A 23,081-nucleotide genomic window follows, 5' to 3' on the forward strand; every position below is an offset into this window, starting at 1 on the left:
GGATACACAGTCTGAGAAACCGTCCTTTTTGCGCCTGCTGTCTTGAGTGGCTTTTAGTCATTTACACCGAACAAGTTCTTCACCACCACATTAGCACCCCACTCTGCTTGTGCACGGGCAGGCAGTGCCCTTGGCAAGTCCTCTGGCCTGACACCTGAGCCAGGACTGGCTCTCCCCCAGAGGGTATGGGGACCCTGAACCCCATTCTCCCCTACCCTCATGCCCTTCTTGCAAGGAATCCATTCCTTGCAGCCCTCTCAGAGGCACCTTAGGGTCAAGGGTAAGTTTGGGGTTACTTCTAGACCATGATACCCCCATCAAGTTCCTTGCTATTGAGTTTCTTGCCCACCACACTGTCCGTGTCACCCTCAGAGGTGCTCACTCCTGCCTGCTTCCTCCCCTTCCCAGGGACTGAGCCTCCTCTCCGCCCAACAGGGAGCGACTCTCTCCAGTCCTGTTCCCATCCTTTTACCTCCACCCAGCTTGGCTCCAATGTCAAAGCTATGGAGGGGAGGCCTGGTGGCATCACCACACCCCAAGCCTCTCCCTTCATGCTCACTTCCCCCTCCACAGCTACCACAGAGGCTCTACCCTCCTGCCCCCCTCCCCATAGCTGTTTTCTCTCAGTGCCCCAACCTCAACCCCTTCCTCTCTTGGATCCGTGCCATCAGGATGAAATTCAGTCTCTCCCACCTTAAAACACTCAAGCAAAACCTCCTGAGATGCTGTCTGCCCAGCCAAGTGCCACCCTAGCTTTTCTTGCCCCAGGAATTTCTCTAAAGCGTTCCTCCAACGTCACCACCACCACCTGGCTTCCGTGGCCCAGCCCGCGTGCACCAGGAGAAACTCTGGTTTACTTCTAGCGTGTTTCCATGGGTGGGTGGTACTCTGGGAGCCAGCCCATCGCCCCCCAGAAGCAGCCCCTCCACTGAGGGTAAATGAAAGAAGCCCTTGGATTTCCCTTCGGAGGGCACGTGGACAGTGACAGACAACTGTCACGAGCTGTGCAGTGCAGGGGGCTGTAGGGCCACGGGGGGTCCCTGATCCAAGCAGGAGGGATAGGGGTAAAATAAGCTACCAAGCTGAGGCCTGAGGACATCCTGTCTGTGGGCTGTTGGGGAGATGGGACCCCAGGTCCACGGCAGCAGCAAGTGTTCTGAGGCTTACCTCCACCTGTTGTAGAGACAGGCAATTTTGATTTATTTTTTGTTTACTAGAGGGGTGAGTAACATGATCACATGTATTTTGGAAAGATGGTACTGGCAGAACTGTGGATGGCAGATTGAGGGACGATGGGATGCTGGTGGGAGAAGCAGCAGCTGCAGAACTGGGTAGGCCCCTGAGGTCCTTTGCGTGCCCCCCTGATTTGTGGCTTCAGAGCTGGAGTGCTGGGTCCCATCCCCTCTCTGTGGGTGATGCTCACCACCTCCTCCCCTCCTTGCCTCCCAGAGCCTTGCCATCTCTGAAACTCCCAAAATTGTGTTCCAGGTCTGCCTTCTCTTCCTGCAGGCCCAGGACACTGGAGGCCAGCCAGACACCTCTGCCAGGATGTCCCCCAGGCAGCTCCCTGCATCAGCGAACGGAAGGGTTGACGCTCCCCATCTGCCCCTCTGCTGTGCTGTTTCTCTGACCCATCCACTCTGTCCTGCCCCCTGCCCCCACACCCTTCCTGCCAGCCCTCCAGCATCCCACCCTCCCTGCTGAACTTCACTTCTAATGTAAATGTGATCACATCACCCACTCTTGTCCCTGGTGAAAATAAACAAATAGAAACTCAAGTACCTGCTGATGCTTCCCTGCCTTTTTCAGGATGTAAGTCAACACTTGTGGCTGTGTTCAACACTTGTGGGTTTATTCATCCAGCAAATGTCTATTGAGGTTCTGTGACTTGTGCGGCAGGAGGGATGGAGACTGACCAGGTCACTGATGATGACCTGACAGAGGGAACAAGCCTGGGGCAGGGTAAGGCAGAAGAGGAAACACAAATGACCTAGAGATGCTCAGATGATCACAGAAGTGTCTGTAAGGGGGTGATGAGATAATTGTTCCTGCTGACACCGAGTCCACAATCAGTTGACAGTTCATCGGCTTTGTGGGGAGCAGTTTGCTCCAACTGGTAACACAAACACAGGCTCACCTTCAGCCAGAATTTCCGCTTCTGGGAAAGCATCCTATACAGACTCATCTATGAGCTTCACTGACGGGTTCTTGCTCTTGGAAAGCCTGGAAATCATCTACTTGCTCACTAATAAAGATCAGCTAATTAAGTCACAGGACACCTACATGTTGGTGTAGGGCCAACCATAAGAATGGCGGTCTCTTAAGTTCACACATGTTTTTACTGATACATGCATATATGTGAGTACCAAATATACACAGAGGACGCCCTCTCAACAACACACACTAGTGCACCCAAGAGAAATGGGGCGCCAGCCTGGACTTGGGAGAGGAATTCACAGTGGGGGGCTGTGAGGGGTTCTCAGTTCTTATTTAAATTTCTTGTAAAAACCACTTAATACTTCAGTAATGGGGAGAAAGGGCAGAGTTTTTATGAATACATCTGCTAGGGGAGAGGTCTCAAAATGCCCCCCCCCCAATCCATGCAGGCACTGAGGGGTGAGACGCTCAGGGACTAGCTGGTGCAGAGGTGGTGGGTGTGGTTGACCCCACCCCCCAGCACTCACTACTTCAGCCTGGAAGTTTTGGCCCCTCCAGGCTCCGGGACAGTGTTCCCCACCAGAAGGAGCAGAAGCAAGGCTGGCATCTCCGGGTCTCTGGCCTGCCGCCCGGCGGGGAAGGGCCCCTCCGCCCGCGCTCCCTTCCCTGCACGCACAGAGCTGGCAGCAGGGCCGTAGCCCACCCCGCGGCCCGCCCTCTGAGTCGGGGTCCGGGGAGGGCGCCCCGCCCAGCCCGCGCGTCTAGCTCCGCCTCCCTGGAAGACTATTTAGCCTCGGAGGTGCCCGGGTTCCGGCCCCAGCAGGACCCCGACGGACAGCCGATGAGGAACTCCCCGCTCCACCAGTAAGAGACACGCCCGCCGAATTCGCACCCGAGACCCTCGCCAACGAACCAGGCTCCAGCCCGCCCGTCCGAGCGCTGAGGGCGCCCCGAGGAGGAGGTGGCTCAGCCTAGGGCGCCCCGACACCTGCCCAGCTCACTGCCTCCCGCAACCCCGCCCACCATGGCCTGGCACCTGACGGTCACCCTCGGTTGCATCAGCTTCCTCTACCTGCAGTTCCCAGGCACACTGTCCCTCGGCCTGGGCGGGAGCCGGCTGCCGGCGCGACCCAGGTGAGCCGGGCTCAGATCAGCCTGACCCCTGGTCCACGTGGCAGGAAACCCTCCCTCTCCCCAGTACCCCCAGCCCCATCTTGGGGAAACCCACCACCTGCTAGGGCTTACCCCCCTAAACCCAGGGCCAGCCCCCATGCCTTAAGCAACCCATGAGCAGGGCTGGAGGCTTCTCTTCCTTTGCCTCCCCTCCTGAGGCATGCCCACTCCCCTACTGGCAGAGTAGCCCCCTCAAAAGGAAAGGTCAGCTATGGGAGGGGAGGCTGGAGGGGTCCCCAGGCCTGCCCACCTCCCACCACCCCAAAGGACTGAGGGAAGTCACTTGAGTCCTGAGCATAAGGACCTACTGAGGCCAGGGCTGCCCCTTGCCCAGGGAGGCAGAGGTGAATGGACATGTGACCTAGGCCGCAGGTCCTGAGCTCAGTGGGCTCCCCCTGGCCTGCTGAGTAATGTGGGGGCTGTGGGCTTCCCCTGGCGCTGCTCCAGGCTGTTGGGGAAGATGTGGGTTTCCCCTACCAGTGACCCCAGGCCTGTGTGGGAGGAAAAGTGGGTGGATTTATGGGCCTGTGAAAGGCTGGGCCATCAGGTTTACTTCCTTCATCTCCCTCTACAGGGAGCCCCCAGCCCGGACTTCTTCCAGTGGCTTGCAGCCCCGTTACCCTGGAACCCGGCCTGTGATCTGGAAGTTGCACCGAGCCCTCCAGCCACAGAAGAGTGCCAGCCTGGCCCCTGCTATGGGTCAGGCTCTCCGGAATGGCCCTCGCCAACACTTGGGTGCCCACAGGCCCCGAGCCCAGCTCCTGCGTGTGGGCTGTGTGCTGGGCACCTGCCAAGTGCAGAATCTCAGTCACCGCCTGTGGCAGCTTGTCAGGTCTGCTGGCCTGCAGGACTCCCCCCCTGTGGACCCCAGCAGTCCCCACAGCTATGGCTGAGGTGGGTCAGGCCATACCCCAGCCTGCCCCGGCTGGGATGCTACACCCAAATCCCAGAACTGCAGCTCAGCCCCCAGCCCAGAACCAGCCCTCAGAGCACCTGCAAACAGCAGTAACTAGAACATTGTACAGGCAGGCCCCTGAGGACACCCCATCCCACCCCACCCCACATCTACCAGGTTCTGCAACAGGCAACCTTGAATGGCTCTGGACACAGAAGCCCATGCACATGTGTGGACCTAGGCAGTCTGTATACCCAGGGGGTCTGCACCCTTGGGGTATAACACTCAGGGGACAGGGCCAAGCAGAGGCAGCCAGCAGCATTAGATGCCAAAAAGGGCTTGAGAGGGGAGGTGTCTGTGCAAGGATGTAGAGCACAAGCCAGGGGCTTGAACCCCTGTGGGCACGTCCGGGGAAGCAGGAGAGAAGGGGTGAGTTGGCCTGGCCTGGCCTCTTCACTGCTGGTCCTAACATCAAAGGGTTAAAGCTGAGCTGCCCTGCTCCCTCTGGGCCCAAGGTCACAATGGTGACCCCTGCCTGGGTCCCCTGTGGGGTTCAAGAGGTGTTCTGGGCCAAGGCAGGGCTGGGGTAGGGGGGAAATCTCCCAGCCCAAGTAGGTCAGTTAAGTCAGGTCCATCACCACCTCGAGGGGGTGGGGGCTCCACAGGCTCCCTGAGCCCCATCCTGCCCTGCGTGGGGACTCCATGGGACCGGGTGTGGGGACGACAGAGCAGAAGACTGAGCAGGTTTGCCAGGAGCCTGTGCAGGGGGAACTGGCCTCAAACCATCAGAAGGATGGGCAACCAACAGTCCACAGCCAGTAGGCAGAGTTCTCAGGGTGTGTCTGCCCTAGGGGAGGCTTTTCTGTGCGGTGATACCTGAGCCTCTGTTGGTCCCGCAGTACTGGCACCCCACACCGCATAGGCCTGGCCCAGGTGCAGAGAGGTGGTTATTTAACCAACATTCATGCAGCACTGAATGAGTCCGCCTCTCAGCCGCCCTGTGGGGAGGGCACTCTCCTTACTCCAACTCTGGAGGCAGATGCTGCAGCCACAGAGGTCAGGGCTGTGCCTATGGTCACTACCGTGCCCGCCCACAGAGCCCACACTCTGGATCACTAGCAGGCCTGCCCCTCAGACCCCTGAAGCCCCCCAGGGTGGGAGTCTCCTGGAAGCACCCATCTGGGCGTCCACCCTTGTGTTTGCTCTTCCAGCTCAGGGATCAGCTGGCCAGGTAAAGGCACCTCCCCTCCACTAGGCCCCGTGGGAGCTGTTCAGGCTGGTCCCTGCCCTATTGGAGGCCTCCGTGCACAGGGAGCTGAACTGAGGACAGCAGGGGTCCCCAGGGGAAGGCACTGAGAGTGCCCAGGTCCTGAGTGCACAGGAGGTATGTGTGTACCTGGGGAGCTGGAACGGGCATGTGTTAGTAGGGGATAGAGAGGCCAGCAGGCTGGGCCTCCGAGCCATGTGCCTGTGTGAGGGATGTCAGTAGAGGCAGGCAGGGAGGATAGGCAATGAGCAGGGCAAGGGGGACTGGGGACCAAGGAGAGGAGGGCTCCAGGAGAGTCGGAGCTCAGCTCTGCCAAGACCCTCCCAGACTCCGGCCCCGGGGCAAAGTCCTCTGAGGTCTGGTCCTCCACACAGGATGCTCCCTCTGCCAGGAGCACTGCTCCGCACAGCAGGCACTCTCCACGTGGCAACACAGGCTGCCGGACCCAGGACTGCACTGCCCGGTCCCCTCGCTGAGATGCTCCCTGAGCCTTGGGCCATCTTTCCTTACAGTCACCTGCTATGGTCACAGCACTGCACCTGGTGTCCACATAGTCCCTGAACTCCAGGCTGAGTCCAAGCTGCCCACCTCACACCCCACTTACAGGTCTGGTGGCAGCCCCCCAACTCCTCCCCCACCCTGCTACCCTCCCATTGTTCCTGCTCCTGCCAGAACCTCCTCTTCCTCCTCACCACATCTCTCACATCTGGATCCTGTGAGCCGGCTGTTCGCTCCTCCTCTTGGTCCAAGCCACCACTTGCTTTGGGGCTATGGTTCCTGCCTGCTCCCTAGAGACCCCGCTCCATCCTTGCAGCAACATCAGAGGCCTAACACTGAATAAAATACATCCCTCCCCACCCCAGGGGCTGACATTCCAGTGGGAGGGGGCAAAAGGAAACCAACCTCAGAGTAAAGTGAATAACGGGTGCACAGCACGTGGGAAGCAGCTGATGCTATGGGCTCACAGGGGCCAGGAGCCCTTGGCCATTTCAAGTGGGGGACCCCAGCACCCCCCCCCGCCGCCGCCAGTTATTCTCAGTGCAGGCAGGAGGAGCCTTGTGGGGAACCCAACACCTCGCCCCTTGCCCACTGCCCTCTCCCACCCCAGCCTTTCCCTGGAGCCCAGGCCTCTTCCCAGTGAGACGAGAGCTTCAGCTCCAGGCAGGCACGTCGTCAATGTGGTCCCCGCCGCGTCCCCACTGCCCTGACCTGGCTGCTCATGACTCTGCTATGCATTCACCTCTGCCCTCACTCCAGGAGCCCGACAAAGACCACTCCCACCCGCCGACCAGACTTCAGGCGGCCTCCTCTGAGCCTGCTGCTCCTGAGTCCTGCCCCAGACAAGTGGGAACCCCACCCTTGATCTCACCGCCTGGGCTGCCTTCGGGCAGAATCCTGCCAGGTTGGCTTAACAAGAGTCCCTACGCTGGATGTCTCCTCTATCAATTCTCCGTCCTGACACCCCACCCCTGTGCCTTGCTTGGTGCCTGTAAATCCCCAGCTGTCTTTGCCGTGTTCAGAGTGGAGCCTGACCTCTCCCCTCCAGCTAGTCTTGAATAAAGTCTTCCATCCCATTTTAACAAGTGTCAGAATGATTTTCCTGAAACAAGCCCAGCTCAGCCCCGCATCCCAGGTGTTGTGGGTGATAGGGTGGGCCCGGGGTACGCACCGCCTATGGAGGGGCCCACTGTGGGCATGGAGCGGTTTAAAGCTTACGGGGCAAGAGTGGGAGTCTGGCTACAGGGCGGCCTCGACCTCTCAGTCAGGTCAGTTGTCCAGAGGCTGAGGTCAGGGAGGGGGGCTTGGCCACTGGGGCTGCCCCTACACTGACACATTAACTCGCTGAGCCAGGAGGAGGGTGGATGGTCACTCATTACCAAGGGCCAAGGCCAAGGGGCTGGGTGGTGTCCGGTCACTTATGTAACCTGTGGGCATATATAGGGGCACACGAGCCTGTGGAAGTCCTGCCCACTCACCAGCTCTGCCCCGTCCCAGGATGAAGGTGGTTGTGGTGAGTAGCCGGACCCACACAGGAGCTGCCCGGGGACCGCTCCCTGTGGAGCTGGGGCTGCACCACGCCCCTCCCGAGGGTTCCCGCCCTCGGGAGGGGCCAAAGGTCTCCCCCTTCCTGCCATGGTCTAGCTGGGGCAAGGGTCATCAGCCTAACCCCTGGGCTCCGCGTGGACCCAGGTCTCCAGGAGGAGATGCCGGGTGGGGTGCGGTGCTCCCGCGCAGCATCCCCGTACGTCACTGGGAAGCCGGTATCCCGCACATCTGCTCTGCAGAGTAGGGCGCCAGGAGTGGGAAGCCTTCCAAGGCCCCTGCGCCTGTGCTGGGGAGGGGCTGTGCCCTGGGGCGTCTCACCTCGCTGCATCCACGTTGCAGAGTCCTGTGCCCCGGGGGATGGCCTCACTCCCTCTTGGAGCTGGCATCACGGTGTAATGGGTTCAATCCCCCACCCAACCAGGGCCCAGACCCTTCCCTGGTCTACCGGCCTGATGTGGACCCAGATGTGGCCAAAGACAAGGGCAGCTTCCGAAACTATACGGTAGGACCCTGTCCCCCAGCTCCTGGGGAGGGTAGCACCTGTCCCCTCACACAGCTCCAGGGGCCACCCTTGGGGAGGCCCCGTGTGCACCTGGGGCCCAGCCTGGGAGGGAGGAGATAGCAGCTCCCTGGGGTGAAGGGCAGGCGCTGGCGAGCTGCCTGGCTGACTGTCCGGCTTGCAGTCTGGGCCGCTCCTGGACCGTGTTCTCGCCACCTACAAGCTGATGCACACGCGGCAGACTGTGGACTTCGTCAGGAAAAAGGTAGCTGGTGGGCTCCTAGCCCTAATTCTCCCAGTGCCAACCCCGTGGCCACACTGACCTTCTCTTCCTGGCCAGCATGCCCAGTTTGGGGGCTTCTCCTATAAGAAAATGACCATCATGGAGGCTGTGGACATGCTGGATGGGCTGGTGGATGAGTCGGACCCCGACGTGGACTTCCCTAACTCCTTCCACGCCTTTCAGACGGCTGAAGGCATCCGGAAGGCCCATCCTGACAAGGGTGTGCTCCCCACCTGCCCCAGCTGTGGGGATGGGGTCAAGTAGGGGTCTGTCCCTTTCCCGGTAGGCCCTGCCCACCCCGCCCACCAGCCTGCCCTGTTCCTCTCTCTCCCAGACTGGTTCCACCTCGTTGGGCTCCTGCACGACCTAGGGAAGGTCCTGGCTCTGGCAGGGGAGCCCCAGGTGAGGAGAGGTTGGGGAGTGGGTTCAGCAGGGTGGGGCTCAGGGCAGTCTCAGCTATGGGCTCTGGATATCCACTTGGTGGGCAGCCAGTCACGCCCACCCACGGCTGCCTGTCCTCCCCAGTGGGCAGTTGTTGGAGACACCTTCCCAGTTGGCTGCCGTCCCCAGGCCTCTGTGGTTTTCTGTGACTCCACCTTCCAGGATAACCCTGACCTCCAGGATCCTCTGTACAGGTGTGCCTCCCTTGCTGTTGGTCCTCCCTCTCCCCAGTGAGCTCCTGAGCCCCCCTCACCCTCCATCTCTCCCTGCAGCACGGAGCTTGGCATGTACCAGCCCCACTGTGGGCTCGAGAATGTCCTCATGTCGTGGGGCCATGACGGTGAGGCCATTTAGTGAGTGGGGTGGGACAATGGTTGGGGACCACGGTTGGGGACCACCTCTCTGGGTGCCTGGTGGTGACACCCTCTTTCTCACAGAGTACATGTACCAGATGATGAAGTTCAACAAATTCTCCCTCCCACCAGAGGTAGGTGGTAGGGAGGAACCAAACCAAGAGCCCAGCCCAGCCTGGTCCACCCCAGTCCCGTCCAGCCCAGTTCAGTCTACCCTAGCCCAGTCTAGTCCAGCTCAGCCTAGTCTGGCCCAGCCCAGCCCAGTCCAGTCCAGCTCAGCCTGGCCCAGCCCAGACCAGCTCAACCCAGCCCAGACCAGGTCAACCCAGCCCAGTATGGTCTGGCTTAGCCTGGCTTAGTCCAGCCCAGCCCAGCCCGGCCCGGCCCAGCCCACCTGGAACGTGTGGGGTGTGGTTTCCTCTTGCCCCAGGCCTTCTACATGATCAGATTCCACTCCTTCTACCCGTGGCACACGGGTGGCGACTACCGGCAGCTGTGCAGTGCGCGGGACCTGGCCATGCTGCCCTGGGTGCGGGAGTTCAAGTAGGGCTGTACCTGGGGGGGATGGGGGGGAGGGAACGGGGGACGGGGACAAGAAGGGTGCATGGAGGGGTTTCACGAGGCACCACACCTCCCCCAATGCAGCAAGTTCGATCTCTACACCAAGTGCCCTGACCTGCCTGACGTGGACGATCTCCGGCCCTACTACCAGGGGCTCATCGATAAGTACTGCCCTGGCGTCCTGCGCTGGTGACCGGCCTGCCCGCCCTGTGCAGGCCTGGCCGGGCATCTGATGATGGTCCCCGTCAGGCACAGTGATGGCCTGCCTGGCCTTTCCAGGGGCCCCCACTGTGCCCACCTATGGGCTGCACTCCCTGACCTGGTGGCAATAAAGACCTTGAGGCAGCCTGTGAGTCGGAGCCTCACTGAGGCGGACACTCAGTCCGTGTGCGGCCTCTTGGATACACGTCCTGCTGTTGCTGCCGCCATAAGCATCTCACTAGTCCTCTGAGCTCTGGCATCAGAACCTGGGGTCACCTTGCTCACCTCCACATTCTTGAAACAGTCCCTGAGCCCTCTGGGCTTGGTCTCCTTAAACAAAACACAACATCTGTGAGCTAGAAGAACACACTACAGAAACATAAAATGAACACACAACCCTGAAGAGCCCCCCAGGCTGGTTTTCTGGGTGCCCCAAGGTGCGGCCTCACCTTGGCTGGACAGTCACCTCCTCCCTGTGGCTTCATCCCCCAGGAGTAACCCTCAGCGCTGCAGGGAGCGCCAGCCGCTGCCACCCCAGCGTTTATCTCTGAAGAAAGTGGGTTGTTGGTCTGGGAGTTTCCTGTGGGAGTTCACGGATTGCAGCCCCTCAGTACCCAGCAGTGTTTTCTCTGTATTTCCTGCTAATTAGTAAAAGAATTCAGAGGCTTACTCAGTTTCAGGTTTGGCTTGTTGGGGACGGAAGCTGGCTTTAGTAGGAGGTACAGCTGGGGAGTGTGTGTGTCTGTGTGTGCGTGTGTGTGCGTGTGTTTGCATGTGTGTGTGTGTGGCCTCAGGGTAGTCTAAGGGTGTCCTTCCCCATTGGCGTAAGAACAGCCGCTTCCCTGGTAGAACCTGGCGGGTGGTAAAGTGTGAATCCGCCAGTGCAGTTTGGATACTGTTCGTGCAGGAGAGGCAAATAAATGCTCTTGTCTTTCTCTCAACTTACCAATTTGCAAGAGCTGGCTCCCCAGCATCCTTCAAACATGATCAAGTTGTCTGCTTCTGTATCAAGAACGCAGAGATGTTAGCTACTTGTGCTTCACCTCAGTGAACTGATACCTTTCTGGTGCTCAGTCAGGGTTGGGGAGGGGCTTGCAGGTGGGCTTCTGGGTCCTTCTGACACCGTCTCGGGGTTGTCTTGCCATCTGGTGTAACAAGATGCCCAGACTGTTAACATCCTGTGTCTACTGTGACAGATTACCACAAACATGGTGACTTGTTTTAAGAAACAATAGAAATGTGCTGTCAAGTTCTGGAAGCCAGGAGTCTGAGATCCAGGTGTGAGCAGGGACAGGCGCCCTCTAGAGGCTCTGGGAGGGTCTTCTATAGCTTTTCCAGAGGCAGGTGGCCACCAGGATCCCCGGGCTGGTGGCTGCGTGTCTTTGCTCTGTCTTCTTTACGTGACTTCTCTGTGTGTCAGTCTCCCTCTGCCTCTCTCTTATGAAGACGCTTGGAGGTGTTTAGGGCCCTCCCGGGTTATCCAGGGTGATCTCCTCATCACAAGAGCCTTAGTTATATCTGCAAGATGCTTTTGCACAGTAAGGTTACATTTGGCCGTTTTTCAGCTTACCACAAAGGCTGCCCTAGACGTGGAATCAGCCATTTCTCCAGCAAACCTTGGTTTCTCCAAGTGGGAAATTGTATTTTGAATCCTCGTGCTGAGGCTGAAGACCCAATCACTTGAATGTCCACCTCCATTGCCCACTGCCCTGACCCTGCCTTGCCCGGCTGCTGCATGGCCCCGCCCTCCAGTCCTGCCCAAACCCCTCCTGGCCCTACCCTTGTGCCGCCATCAGGAGAGGGCTGGCTCAGGTATGCTAGAAGGCTTTGCCCAAGATCCTCCCCGCTCACTGTGCTTCCTTCTGGAGCATCACTGCCTACCCTGGGCTTCCTCGTACCATCCCCAGGCAGCCTCCCCAGCTGCAGCCCCTTCAGCTTTTGAGCCCAGGCAGGGCAGGTGCAGGCTGCCAAGGGGGGTCTCTCCCTAGAGCTGCTTGTGGGGTGCAGGGGGTGCTAGAGAGGCAGGTCTCTGAGGAGGCTGCGGGGGAAGAGAACCGGGAGCCCAAAGCTGGGGGCGAGGCCCGGCAGTCTGCCATCCCAGAGGAGCCTCCCCCATGCAGAGCAGGAGTGGCCACCTCCCCCGACCCCTGAGCCTCTCTGTGGCCCTGCAGACCCTAACCTGGCCACCTGCAGAAGGGCCCCAAGGTTTGGGGGAGTGGGGGCCAGGGCCTCCATATTTCTGTCTACCCAGGGGACTGCCAGGCCTTACGGGGTCGGGGGCGCAGGCACTGGGGCCACTGAGGAGCCCGCAGAAAGAAGGGGGCTCGGCTTTGCCCTGATGCCCGCTCGCTGCACACAGCCCCTCCTCCAGCCCCTCCTGTGCCAACTGTGGCCTTCCAGCACCCTTCTAATGAGTTATATTTCTCTTGAAATGAGCCAGTTTCCTTCAAGAAAGTGGTTGCAAGCAACGAGAGTCTGAGAGGAACCTAGGACTTGTTATCAGGCCCATTTGGGGCCGAACATTGCGAACGCCCTGCGAGGGTTGGAGGCGGCTCTTGGCCTGCAGGGGCAGAGCTGCTGCTTACAGGCTCTGCAGCCCTGGACAGGTCATGGGGACCACTGGGGGCAGGCACCAGGGGAGGAGGGCTGCTTCTAGGGGCACAGATGGCCCACGGGAGTACAACCAGTTCAGGTCCCTAAACTTCAGGCTCAAGGCTTGGACTGAAACAGGAAGGTCTGTGATTGTGCCCAGACCACAGCTCCTGGAGTGTGGCCAGCAGTGGCCTGGCTGCCCCTGAAGGCCTGGGTCCGCAGGGGGCCTGTGCGGTCACTGCTGTTCTCACAATAGGCCAACAAAATGGTCAGTATCACTCAATATAGAGAAAATGTTTGGTGTCACTACTAGAGAAATGCAAATCAAAACTACAATAAAAAGTAAAATAAAATAATGTAAAATACTCGTCCCTTTTCCAACAAAACATCTTACTGAGGCCGGACTGTCTTAATATATTTTGACCAAAGCATATTGTAACATTGACCAGAAGTGGATATAAGAAGCCAGACATTGAAGAGATTTTGCAAAAACATAAAATTATGCCACTCTTCTCACTCATTTTTATCTTGAAAAATAGTTACCTTTCAATTAAAAATTTATTATGATAACACATAGTGAGTTCATTTTTACATTTAAGTAAAATTAATAAGCAAATATTTAAAGATATTCTCAGTGTGATTTCCAATGTGGTAAACATTGACAGAAAGAATCCTAATAAACAAAATCTGTTTGGGGTCCTCAGTAATTTTTAAGAATGTACAGGGGTCCTGAGACCAGATGGCCTGGTGACTTCCTTTTGCAGAAACCGCAAAGCTGGCCCCGGGGGCTCCATGCAGGCAGAAGTGGAGGCCACGTGTAGCTTTCTCACCAAACTCCAGGGCTACCAGCATTGCCACCCCAGAGCCCAAGGGGAGCAGGTGGCCACTCCCAAAGGGACCTCCCATGTAGTGAGCGGCAATTTGTCACCACTGACCCCCTTGTGTGTGGACCTGCCACCCACCCCATGCTCCCTTCAGCACTGCCGTCCACTGACTCACAAACGCCCTTCACTGAGGGGCCTGTGCAGCGCTGCCTCTGCTTAAAGGAGAGGCTGGTGTTCGCAGGACCCCCTACACCCCATGACCCCAAACCAATGATCTGAGGGAGTGAGTGGTGCAGAGACCACTGAAGACCCGGCCCTGGTGCCAGCTCAGAGACACTGCCCTTGGGAGTCAGGCTGCGGAAAATGCCCGGCGGGGAGCCCCGAACAGTCCGGTGTCTATAGGGGAGCGGCTCTCACTCTTACACCTGCCACCCCAGGCGAGGCTGTGGCTGCCTGTCCCAGTGGCCGGGTGATGCCGCATGTGGACTGTGGCTCCTGAGGAAGCAGGGCCTCCTCCCAGAGACACAGCAGCATCTCCTCTGAGTGGGACACAGTTTAGAGCACCTCTGCCACTGGACGCGCAGGTGTGGCTGGCGTGGACCCCCACCGGGAAAGGGCTGCTGGCGGGCGGCTGAGAGGCGGGAGGATGCGGAACAAGCTCCAGGAGACCCCGGGATGCTCGAAAACCACCAGGCCCAGCGGCCAGGGTCAGTGGAAGACACAGTGCCCTCTGCAGATGGGCCCAAGGGCTCAGACTGTCACCAAGCAGGACCCTCTGGGGCCTTTCCAGGACAGGCCCCCCTTGGCCCCCATGTCCTCTGCCTGCCTCTGGTTTCTAGAAAAACTTTAGCCTCATAGGCCTCCCTGAGTTCCAAATAGTACACTTAATCAGAGAAGTGAGAAAACACAGAAAGAAAGGAAAACAGTCCAGCAAGACAAAATAATAACAGTTTAGCTATTAAACAAAGTCAAGGACCTGTAGCTCCTCCTCAGGGTCTGTGGATCATACTCTGAGCCCCATCCTTTGAGCTGCTTTGCAGGTGCTGAAACCCCCACCAGGCGGAGGAAGTTAACTGTGCTGCCCACCAGCCCGGAGACCCCAGACCAGCTGGAACCAGAAGGCTGTTGATGCTGACGCCCCAAGACCTCACTACCCACCAATCAGAGAGTGTTCTCCAGCTGATCACACAGCCCACAACTCCTGCCCTCACCCTGTCTTTAAAAACTTTTCCCTGAAAGCCTTCGGGGAGTTCCGGCCTTCTGAGCGCCAGCTGCTTGGACTCCTAGCTGGGCACCTGCAGTAAACGCTGTGCTTTCCTTCACCACAACCAGGTCGCAGATTGGCTTAATTTTCCAAGCTAGTTTTGGTAACAAGGTGCCTCTAAACGGTGTGGGTGGAGGAGGCCCTAAACACCAGCTGGGGATTGTTGCAGGAACAAGCACAACAGGCATCTTCTCCTTTGTTGTCCTTCAAACATGAGTCAATTTTTTGTCTCTTTTGGTGGCTAACCTCACAGTTCACTGTGGGAATCGCGGAATTTTGAGACTGGGCTGTGCTGAGCTCGAAGGGGTGGGTGCGGAAGAGGAGTAGACCTGGGGGCCTCCGGCCTTGGCATGAGCCAGGGTTAGGGTCAGGGAGACATAGTGACTGCCTTGTGTCAGTGGAACACCGTGTGAGTGTGAATCAGAAAGATGGGTTCATCAGGGGCCAGGCACCTGGAGTGGGCATCAGGTTTTCCAGTGTTGGGACTCCTCCCATGGAGGGGATCTGCCCTTCCAGGAGTCTGGGTGGGAGGCAAGAAGGAGAGAGCCCTGGCACTCACCAGCAGCAATGGGACCATGTTCTAGCCACACTGGACTCTGCATCTGAAGCTGGGAGTCAGTCTGCCCTGGATCCAGGCATCCTGTGTCCTCACCAGGCTGGGTTGTGGCACAGCTTTGCCCCTGGTCAATCTTAGGAAGTTTATTCCTGGTATAGGGACATTCAAGAGAATCATTGGCTCACTGCATTTGTACAGCTATTTATTTATGGGTTTTTTTTTTTTTGAAGCTTGGAAAGTTTGTTAGGTCAGATAACTGAGCAGTTAAAAAATAAATTCAAGTTAAATTTGTAAAGCAGTTAAAATATTTTAGGCATTTAAAATTTATAAGTGGAGCCCTTGAGAGTTATTGCTAAAACCGGCTAGATTCAAATAGAAGAGAGAAAATAAAAGTACATGGATTGGGAGACTTACCATTGTTAAGACGATACAGTTGACCCTGAACAATGCCAATTTGAACTGCAAGGGTCCACTTATATGTGGATTTTCCCCACTAGCTACCACCACCGTACTACACAATCCTTGGCTGGTTGAATCCATGGATGCAGAACCTTGGATGTGGATGGCCAACTCTAAGCTTATTCTTGGATTTTTGACTGCATGGAGGTCGGCACCACTAACCTTGGCATTGCTCAAGGGTCAACTGTACTATCAAAGTGATCTACAGATTCGATGCAATCTTTGTCAAAATCCCAATGGGACTTTTTTGCAGAAATAAAAGAAAAATCCATTCTAAAATCTCAAGGGACCCCAAATAGTCAAAAAGTCTTGAAAAAGAAGAATAAAGCTGGCAGACTCAGACTTCCCAACTTCAAAACTTACTACAAAGCTACAGTAATCCAAACAGTGTGACACTGGCATAAAGACAGATGTACAGACCCATGGACCAGAACAGACATTCCGTAAAAGAGCCCTTACATATGCAGTCAGTTGATTTTCAGCACGAGTGTCAAGACCATTCAATGGGGGAAAGAAATGTCTTTTCAACAAATGGTGCTGGGAAAATGGATATCTCCATGCAAAAGAATGAAATTGGACTTTTACTTCACATTATATGCAAAAATAAACTCAAAATGGATCAATGACCTAAGTGTAAGAGCTGAAACTATAAAACTCCTAGAAGAAAATATAAGGGGAAATCTTCACGACCTTAGATTTGGCAATGATTTCTTGGATATGCCACCAAAAGCACAGACAATAAAAAAAAATTAATTGGACTTTATAAACACTAAAAACTTTTGTGTGTCAAAGGACACTATAAAGAGATGGATGTTGTCAAAAAAGGGAAAATAACAAGTGTCAGTAAGGATGTGAAGAAACAGGAGCCCTGGGACACTGCTGGAGGGAATGTGAAAGGGTGCAGCTGCTGTGGAAAAGTTAGGTGGCCCCTCAAAAAGTTAACCATAAAATCTCCTTATGAGCCTGCAATTCCACTCCTAGATATGTATCCCAAAGAAGTGCAAGCAGGGACTCAAACAGATACTTGTGCACCCATGTGCACAGCAGCACTGCTCACAACAGCCAAGAGGGGAAAACTGAAATGTCTATTGATGAATCAATGGATGAACAAAATGCGGTATCAACATATAATGGAATACTATTCAGCCATAAAAAGGAACGAAGTTCTGGCACCTGCTACTATACGGACATACTCTGAAAACGTTATGCTAAGCAAAAGAAGCCAGACATAAAAGGGCACAAATTGTATGATTCTATTTACATATAGTGTCCAGAATAGGTAACTCCATGGGGACAAAAAGTAGATTAGTTGTTGCCTAGGGCATGGGAAGGAGCAGGGCGGAAGATGCCTGCTACATGGAACAGGCATTCTTCTCGAGTTGATAAAAAGGCTTTACAATTGATTACGGTGATGGATGCACAACCCTGTTATCTGCTGAATTGTGCCCTGTGAGTGGGTGAATTGTAGGCATATGAATTATATCTCAGGAAGGCTGTTACAGAAAACAAAACAATAACCCCAAAGGCAGATTCATACACTAAGCTCAAAAGCTTAAGAAAAAGAACAGGTTTTAACGTTTTATTATATTACCATCATTTCTCTGTATTCCAGGTGGTTTGTTCCAGGAATCCCTGCCCAGATACCAAAATCTGTGGATGCTCAAGTACATAGTATACAATGGAATAGTGCTTGCATAAGCCTACACACACCCTCCCATATGCCCTAAATCACTTCTAGGCTACCTGTAATACCTAATACAACGCAAATGCTGTGCAACTAGTTGCTGGTTGTGCAGCAGATTCAAGTTTTGCTTTTTGGAACTTCATGGAATTTTTTTCGATTCTTTTCAATCTGCAGTTGGTGGAGTTTGTGGCTGTAGATGCTGAGGAAAGATGGCCAGCTATACAGGCTTGAGCAAAAAAGTCAGCTTGTAGATGATTTAATCATGTGTGAGAGCATCGGAAGGCTCAGTCATAGGTCCCCTTGAGCCGTGTGTGACTGTGGGCACAGGCTGAGCATGCAGCTCCAGCCACTTGGGTCAGTCAGAGGAGCTGGGCACCTTGAGGGGCCGTCCAGGGGTCTGTAAGGTGAAGCATGAGGGGTGGGGGCTGAAGACAGAGCCAGGCACAGGGAGGGCCGTGACCTCCTGATTGACAACTGATCCCCAAACAGAAACCTGGACAGTGCATTCAACTCTTGTTCCCAGGAAATAGTCAGAATACAGGTGGTCAGATGCATCCTCCCTCTTCTGCCCCTGGCCCAGGGCCTCCATTCCATGCTCCTCTCCCCACGCATACCCCATTCCGCTCTGCCAGGGGCCTGACAAGCTTCCTGACATGGTGCCCATGCCTGCCCTTCCCACCTCCCCTCCCCTCCTCCTTCACCCCTGCCTAAGCAAGGTCCAGTGGGCTGACCCTTCAGTCCCCTGAGATGAGGAAGCGGGAGCAGGAGAGTGGGAAGGGGCTGGGTTCTGGGGAATCCTCCAGCCCTCACAGGCTCCACAATCTAGCCCTGGCCTCGCAGCCTTGATGTGTGGAGCTGACAGGTCAGCCAGGCTGTGCCAGGCTGAGGCTGAGGGCCTCAGGCAGCGCTGGGCCAGGGCTTTGTATTCACTTTATAGACGGGAACGTGGAGGACTAGACAGCTAAGGCACCCACGAAGCCAGGCCAGCTATCAGCCGGACAGCATCTGGGCTGTGTCCACCACCCAAGGCAGGGCAGGCCCACTGTCCTCAGGCCTCCCCAGTGGGAAGGAAAAGTCAGGCACATGGTCAAGCACAAATTGCCTTTATTGGCTCACGGATCCAAATGATGGGACAGGCTGGTGTGGACGTGACCTCAGGGCCGTCTTTCCACCTCTTCCTCAGCAGGTCAGCCTCATCCCTTGTGCAGGGGCTGGGGCCAGGGCCATCAGACTCGGACCCCTACAGTAGGGGCAGAGGGAAAGAGCCTCCCACAGGCCTGCTGACCACGTCCTGGGAAGGACCCCGAGCCACGTCACACACGGCCCTCCTGAGCCATCGATCAGGTGAGAAGGTGACCTCGGACAGAATGTGGCTGGCGTGGGGGGACAGGTGGGCCCTGGGAGCAGAAGGGCAGCACCCCAACCTGGGTCTGTGTGGCGGTTGGCTAAGGCACGGTGGCTGGGCCGTATCCTGCTGCAGAAGGCCAGAGAGGAGCTGGGACCCCGACCCCCTCAAGATGTGCAGCTGATAGGACGCAACTACTTTTTCCGTTGGGGGGTCTGGGAACCACTGCTGTCGTTGGGGGCTGAGGCAGCTTGTTTGCTGGCAGTGTCCTCCCTGGGGGCTGGCCTGTGCTTCTCCTCCCTGGCCAGAGGCGGGGACCAGGGGCCCAGTAGGGCCTGCATGACCCTAATGCCTGCCACGGTCAGGAGGAGCCCCCAGAGGATAGTGGGGGCCTCCAGGGGAGATAGCTGTTTCCGTACCCAGTGGAGGGCCTGGGTCAGGGTGTTGCTGGAGCTGCGGGCCCGAGGTGGGCTCTTGTCCTGTGGAGGCAGGATTGAGGAAAGTTCAGGGGGCCACCCTGTGGCCACCCTGCCATCTGCCCCAGCCTGGCTAACACCTTTCTACCTGAAGGCCGAATTGCCTGAGTAGCATGTCCAGCGTCGGGTCCCCCAGGGACACAGGTGGGAAAAATTCCTCCACCCACTGGCGGCGCCACCACTGTCTGCAACAGCACAGGGCGCTCAGGCGGCGGCGGCGCACAGGCCCAGCATCCCACGGGCCCCAGTACCCGGCTTGGCACCCGGCCTTACCCCTGCTCCCCAGGCTGCGAGAACCAGTACTTATAGCGCTGAGCTCGCACATAGGTTGGTGGCTGCTTGTGGAAGGGGTACCCAGATGCGTGGTTCTGGATGAGGCGGATCACTGCGGGGGGTGGGGACGGTACTCAGCATTTGGTGGCTGCCGCGGCCCCGCCCCACCAAGGCCCTGCCCCAGCCCCTTGCCCATCAAGGCCCCACCCCTCCAACCCAGCCTCACCAGGCTCCTTGCCCTGCAGCAGGCGAAGGACCAGGCTCGTGAACCAGGGACTGTGCGTGTGGGGGCCCAGGGCCGCGAACCACATCTGCCAATCAAGGCGCGGCTGGTGGGGTGTCACGATGGGGGGCGGCCGGCTCACGTTCCCGGGCTTGTACATGAACTCAATCTCCTGCCGGGTAGAGTCACCTTAACACAGCCAGTAGGACGTGGTTCCCCACTCTCCCCAACTCTGTGGAGCCAGCCTGGTGCCTTTCACAGGGGACCGGGGGTGCCCTCACCGTCCAGTGATGTCCGTCATAGCTGCCCTCCAGCACCACCTCAGGCCGCCCACCCAGACCAGTCATTCGGCGGAAGAGACCATAGGAGTTGGCCAGCTGCAGGTGCTCCACGGCGCCAAACAGGCGGTGGGCTCCAGTCCAGAGACGTCCATGGGTTGAGGGCTCCATGTAGGAGTATGGCACCTGGAGACAGGTACGCAGAGGCTCAGCAAAGACCTTCCAGTCCTCTCCCAACCCCTCCCCCTCCCCCGAAGGGCTACCCACCAGGCTGATCATGAACAGAGCCACCGTGGCGGTGCCAAAGATGGACAGCTGGACTGCAGCACAGAACTTCTGCAGCCATCCTTGCACCTGGGTCCACCTGGGGGGCAGGGGACCGAAGTGCAGTCAGGCCTGCCCTGCACAGCCCTATCCCACCCCCTCAGACAGTATACCTCCAGAGGGCAGTCAGCAGTTCCCAGGCAAGGGAGGCTGCCCCCAGCCACATGGTGGGTAGGGTCACCGTCTTTAGCCACTGGGAGAACTGGTGGAAGGTGAAGGCTGTGAAAGGAAGAGGGTGTGAGGGGGGCTGGAGGGTGTGAGGAAGATGGTCCAGCCCCTGCCTTCTGAGGTTATCTCTGGCACTCACTTGTTTTGGAGTGAACAGTGTGCTGCTCCCAGTCGACCTCCAGGCCAAAGTAGTGTACCATGCCGTAGGCCAGCAGCCCGTAGACTGCCAATTCCAGGAGCAGGGACAGCATGGCCAGCAGAGCCTTGGGCCAGGCTGGAGGGCAAGACAGTCATCGGTCGGCTGGGAACAGGGCTGGAGGGTCCATATATGGCCGGGGGCTGGGGTCACTTGGGGGTGTTGGCACCACCCTGGCGGGCAGCAGGTGTGAGGATGGCTAGCTGCCTGGGACAGGCTGACACTCACAGGTGGGTGTCCTCCTGCGGCGGCTGTTACCCAACTTCGCAGGCAGGTGAGCATCATCCAGGAGGGCGGTGGTGAGCACCAGGGTGAGCAGGTTGAAGAAGTTATAGTTGCCCGTGATGATAATCAGGACTTGCAGCAAGACCTGGGGAGGGGCTGGACTCAGAGTTCCCAGGGCCGCCCCCTTCCTGGGCCCTTCAGAGCCTGCTTCCAGGCCCCTCTGCGCCCCACACCCGGGTCTCTCCTTCAGGCCCCTGTGCCCTCCTCATCACCTCCTGGCCTCTGCTGTTCCCACTCCAACTGTTCTCGCCCCCTGCTCACACCTTCCTTGGCTCCTCACCAAGCTCAGCATGCCTCGTGTGGCCCTTCCCCACCTGCCCCTGCTAACTTAAGGTGAACAGCCTCCAGCGAGGCTGCAGCCTTGCCCCACAGGCACAGCTTCGTACCTCAAGCTAATGTGTTCCTCTGCCCATGAAGCCTTTCTGAAACTGCTGGCACCAGACACCCCATCCCCGCTCTCTGGGCCCTCTGAGCAGTGCAGAAGAAGGCCATGTCTCTCTGATGGCTGAGGACCCCACCCACCTGGGAGTAAAAGGCAGCCAAGCGCAGGCGGCGAACAGGAGCGAAGAACAGAGGGGGCACTGCGATCTCGATGAGGAAGGTGGCCACCACGCAGAGCTTGTGCAGCCAGATAGGCAGGTGGTGGGCGAACCAGGAGGCTGGTGTGGGCAGGCACTGCGTCTCATAGTGGTAGGTGAGGGCTGCAGGTAACAGGCAGGTGATCAGAGCTGGGCAGAGCCCCCAAGATGGCCCCATGTCCAGGCAGGGACCCTCACCGGTGAGCCCCCACCATGCGGGGCAACGGCTGGTCAGCTTGACCACGCCCGATGCAAACATGAGACGAAACAGCAGCCAGCGTACGAGCCAGAAGGGTAGGCCTTCGTGGGGTGAGGGCCCTGCCACCCTGCCCTGGGGAGCCTGCTTGTGGTGGGGGGGCTGCCTCAGAGGGGCCACTAGCACAGCCAGGAACCCAGTCTCCAGCAGCAGGGAATCCCTGTGGGGAGAAAGAGTAGCACAAAGGGCCCCTCCCCATCAAGACTGCTCCCCCCGGGGGTCCTCCCAGAGAGACAAGCACCCCACCCATCCCACCCACCCAGCCTCCTGAAGCCCCACACCCAACAGTCACTCACCACTGGAAATAAAGAAACACCTGGCCCACCTGCAGGGAGAAGGGCTGTCAGGGAGCAGGGGGTGTGTGTCTGCAGAGGCAGGCAAGGCAGAGATGGGGTGGGGTGGAGGATGGATGGGCCTGGACTGAGTTGGTGACAAGGGTCCCAGAGGGGCACTTGCCTGGCAGGCAGACAGGTAGGCGGCCCAGAGCAGCAGGTAGGTGAGGAGGTGGCGCAGCTGGGGCAGCAGCAGTGCACCCAGGGCCAGCAGGGTGCCCAGCAGGCTCAGAAGCTCCAGGCCCTGGGCTGTGTCCAGCCCCAGCAGTGGCGCCTCCCAGAGCAGTGTCGGGGTCTCCCACAGCTGCTGCCAGCGTCCCTTTCCCTGCGGCCTCAGGGTCCTCCGTGCAGGGAGGATGCCCTCAGGACCATATAGGCCTGTGGGAGGGCATGTCAGGGCTAGGCCCTGGACACTGCCCACCAAGGTTAGACCGCCCCCACCTCCCCCTGAGACCTAGGTTATGACAGGCAGACTGCAGACTCTGCCCCCCCCCCACCCCCCGATCAAGGCCTGCAGACTCTCCAGATCCACTCAGGCCAGAACCAGCTAACATCCCAACCAAGGTCAGGCCCCAGAAGGCCTGCTCGACTCCGCAGGTCAGGGTCTGCCACCAGCACATCCCTGTTCCCCTTTCCTTCAGGTCAGAGCCTTCTCTCTCACCAGCCCACTAGGTCTGGCCCACCCCCACCTCAGGTCACCCCCGCCGCAGGTCAGAACCCGGAACCCTACTGGAGACGGACCATTGCACACCTTCCCACCGCCCACACCCTCGCGGCCTGCAGAACACGAACCGCAGCCCCCTACCCCAAGCATCAGGGCCTGGACCTCACCCCTCTACCCCGGGACAGCGGAGTGTCCGGTGGGGAGATGAGGGGTCATATGGCGCAGGCTGGGGGTGTCCCGCCCGCGCCCTCACCTGGGATCTGCGTGTAGAGGGAAGCGAAGGCAAACATGAAGACGGCAGCCATGCCCTGGAGAAAGAGCTGCCGTGGGAGCCGGGAGCCCGCCATGTCCGCTACGCGGCGGGCTGGACTGGAGCCCGGGGTCACGCCCGGCCCCGCCCCGCTCCGCGGCGGCAACTGCAAACCCCG

At 57.9% G+C, this 23,081-nt stretch overlaps 3 protein-coding genes across 7 annotated transcripts; 2 read left to right on the top strand and 1 right to left on the bottom strand.

The window, feature by feature from the left end:
* Window positions 1–2,798: 2,798 nt before the first annotated feature.
* Window positions 2,799–7,072, top strand: ADM2 (adrenomedullin 2). 2 transcript variants are annotated; one of them, XM_006173039.3, is made up of 3 exons: window positions 2,799–3,291; window positions 3,905–4,224; window positions 6,750–6,883. In XM_006173039.3, the coding sequence occupies exons 1-2, from the start codon at window positions 3,182–3,184 to the stop codon at window positions 4,221–4,223; spliced, it is 429 nt and encodes a 142-aa protein (XP_006173101.1). In that variant the 5' UTR covers window positions 2,799–3,181; the 3' UTR covers window position 4,224; window positions 6,750–6,883. The 2 variants fall into 2 exon arrangements, with proteins under 2 accessions (XP_006173101.1, XP_014409624.1); XM_014554138.2 differs by lacking the exon at window positions 2,799–3,291 and having other exon boundaries at window positions 3,911–4,224; window positions 6,750–7,072.
* A 377-nt stretch (window positions 7,073–7,449) lies between these two features.
* MIOX (myo-inositol oxygenase) lies at window positions 7,450–10,545 on the top strand. 4 transcript variants are annotated; one of them, XM_032492624.1, is made up of 10 exons: window positions 7,450–7,503; window positions 7,960–8,040; window positions 8,222–8,302; window positions 8,378–8,540; window positions 8,655–8,722; window positions 8,846–8,955; window positions 9,034–9,101; window positions 9,199–9,248; window positions 9,545–9,657; window positions 9,760–10,002. In XM_032492624.1, the coding sequence occupies exons 1-10, from the start codon at window positions 7,489–7,491 to the stop codon at window positions 9,866–9,868; spliced, it is 858 nt and encodes a 285-aa protein (XP_032348515.1). In that variant the 5' UTR covers window positions 7,450–7,488; the 3' UTR covers window positions 9,869–10,002. The 4 variants fall into 4 exon arrangements, with proteins under 4 accessions (XP_032348515.1, XP_032348517.1, XP_032348514.1 ...); XM_032492626.1 differs by having other exon boundaries at window positions 7,476–7,503; window positions 7,878–8,040; XM_032492623.1 differs by lacking the exon at window positions 7,450–7,503 and adding an exon at window positions 7,682–7,734 and having other exon boundaries at window positions 7,878–8,040; window positions 9,760–10,545.
* Window positions 10,546–18,341: 7,796 nt separating this feature from the next.
* On the bottom strand, window positions 18,342–23,062 carry LMF2 (lipase maturation factor 2). The gene is made up of 14 exons (XM_032492627.1): window positions 22,907–23,062; window positions 22,114–22,367; window positions 21,954–21,982; window positions 21,600–21,817; window positions 21,346–21,524; window positions 20,767–20,908; window positions 20,482–20,616; window positions 20,288–20,393; window positions 20,118–20,214; window positions 19,854–20,036; window positions 19,576–19,744; window positions 19,350–19,461; window positions 19,165–19,261; window positions 18,342–19,079 (listed from the first exon to the last, which is right to left on the bottom strand). Exons 1-14 carry the CDS (start codon window positions 22,998–23,000, stop codon window positions 18,795–18,797), a joined length of 2,100 nt encoding a protein of 699 aa, XP_032348518.1. The 5' UTR covers window positions 23,001–23,062; the 3' UTR covers window positions 18,342–18,794.
* Window positions 23,063–23,081: the final 19 nt, after the last annotated feature.

The sequence above is a fragment of the Camelus ferus genome, chromosome 12, assembly GCF_009834535.1.
Source record: "Camelus ferus isolate YT-003-E chromosome 12, BCGSAC_Cfer_1.0, whole genome shotgun sequence".
NCBI classification, from domain to species: Eukaryota; Metazoa; Chordata; class Mammalia; order Artiodactyla; family Camelidae; genus Camelus; species Camelus ferus.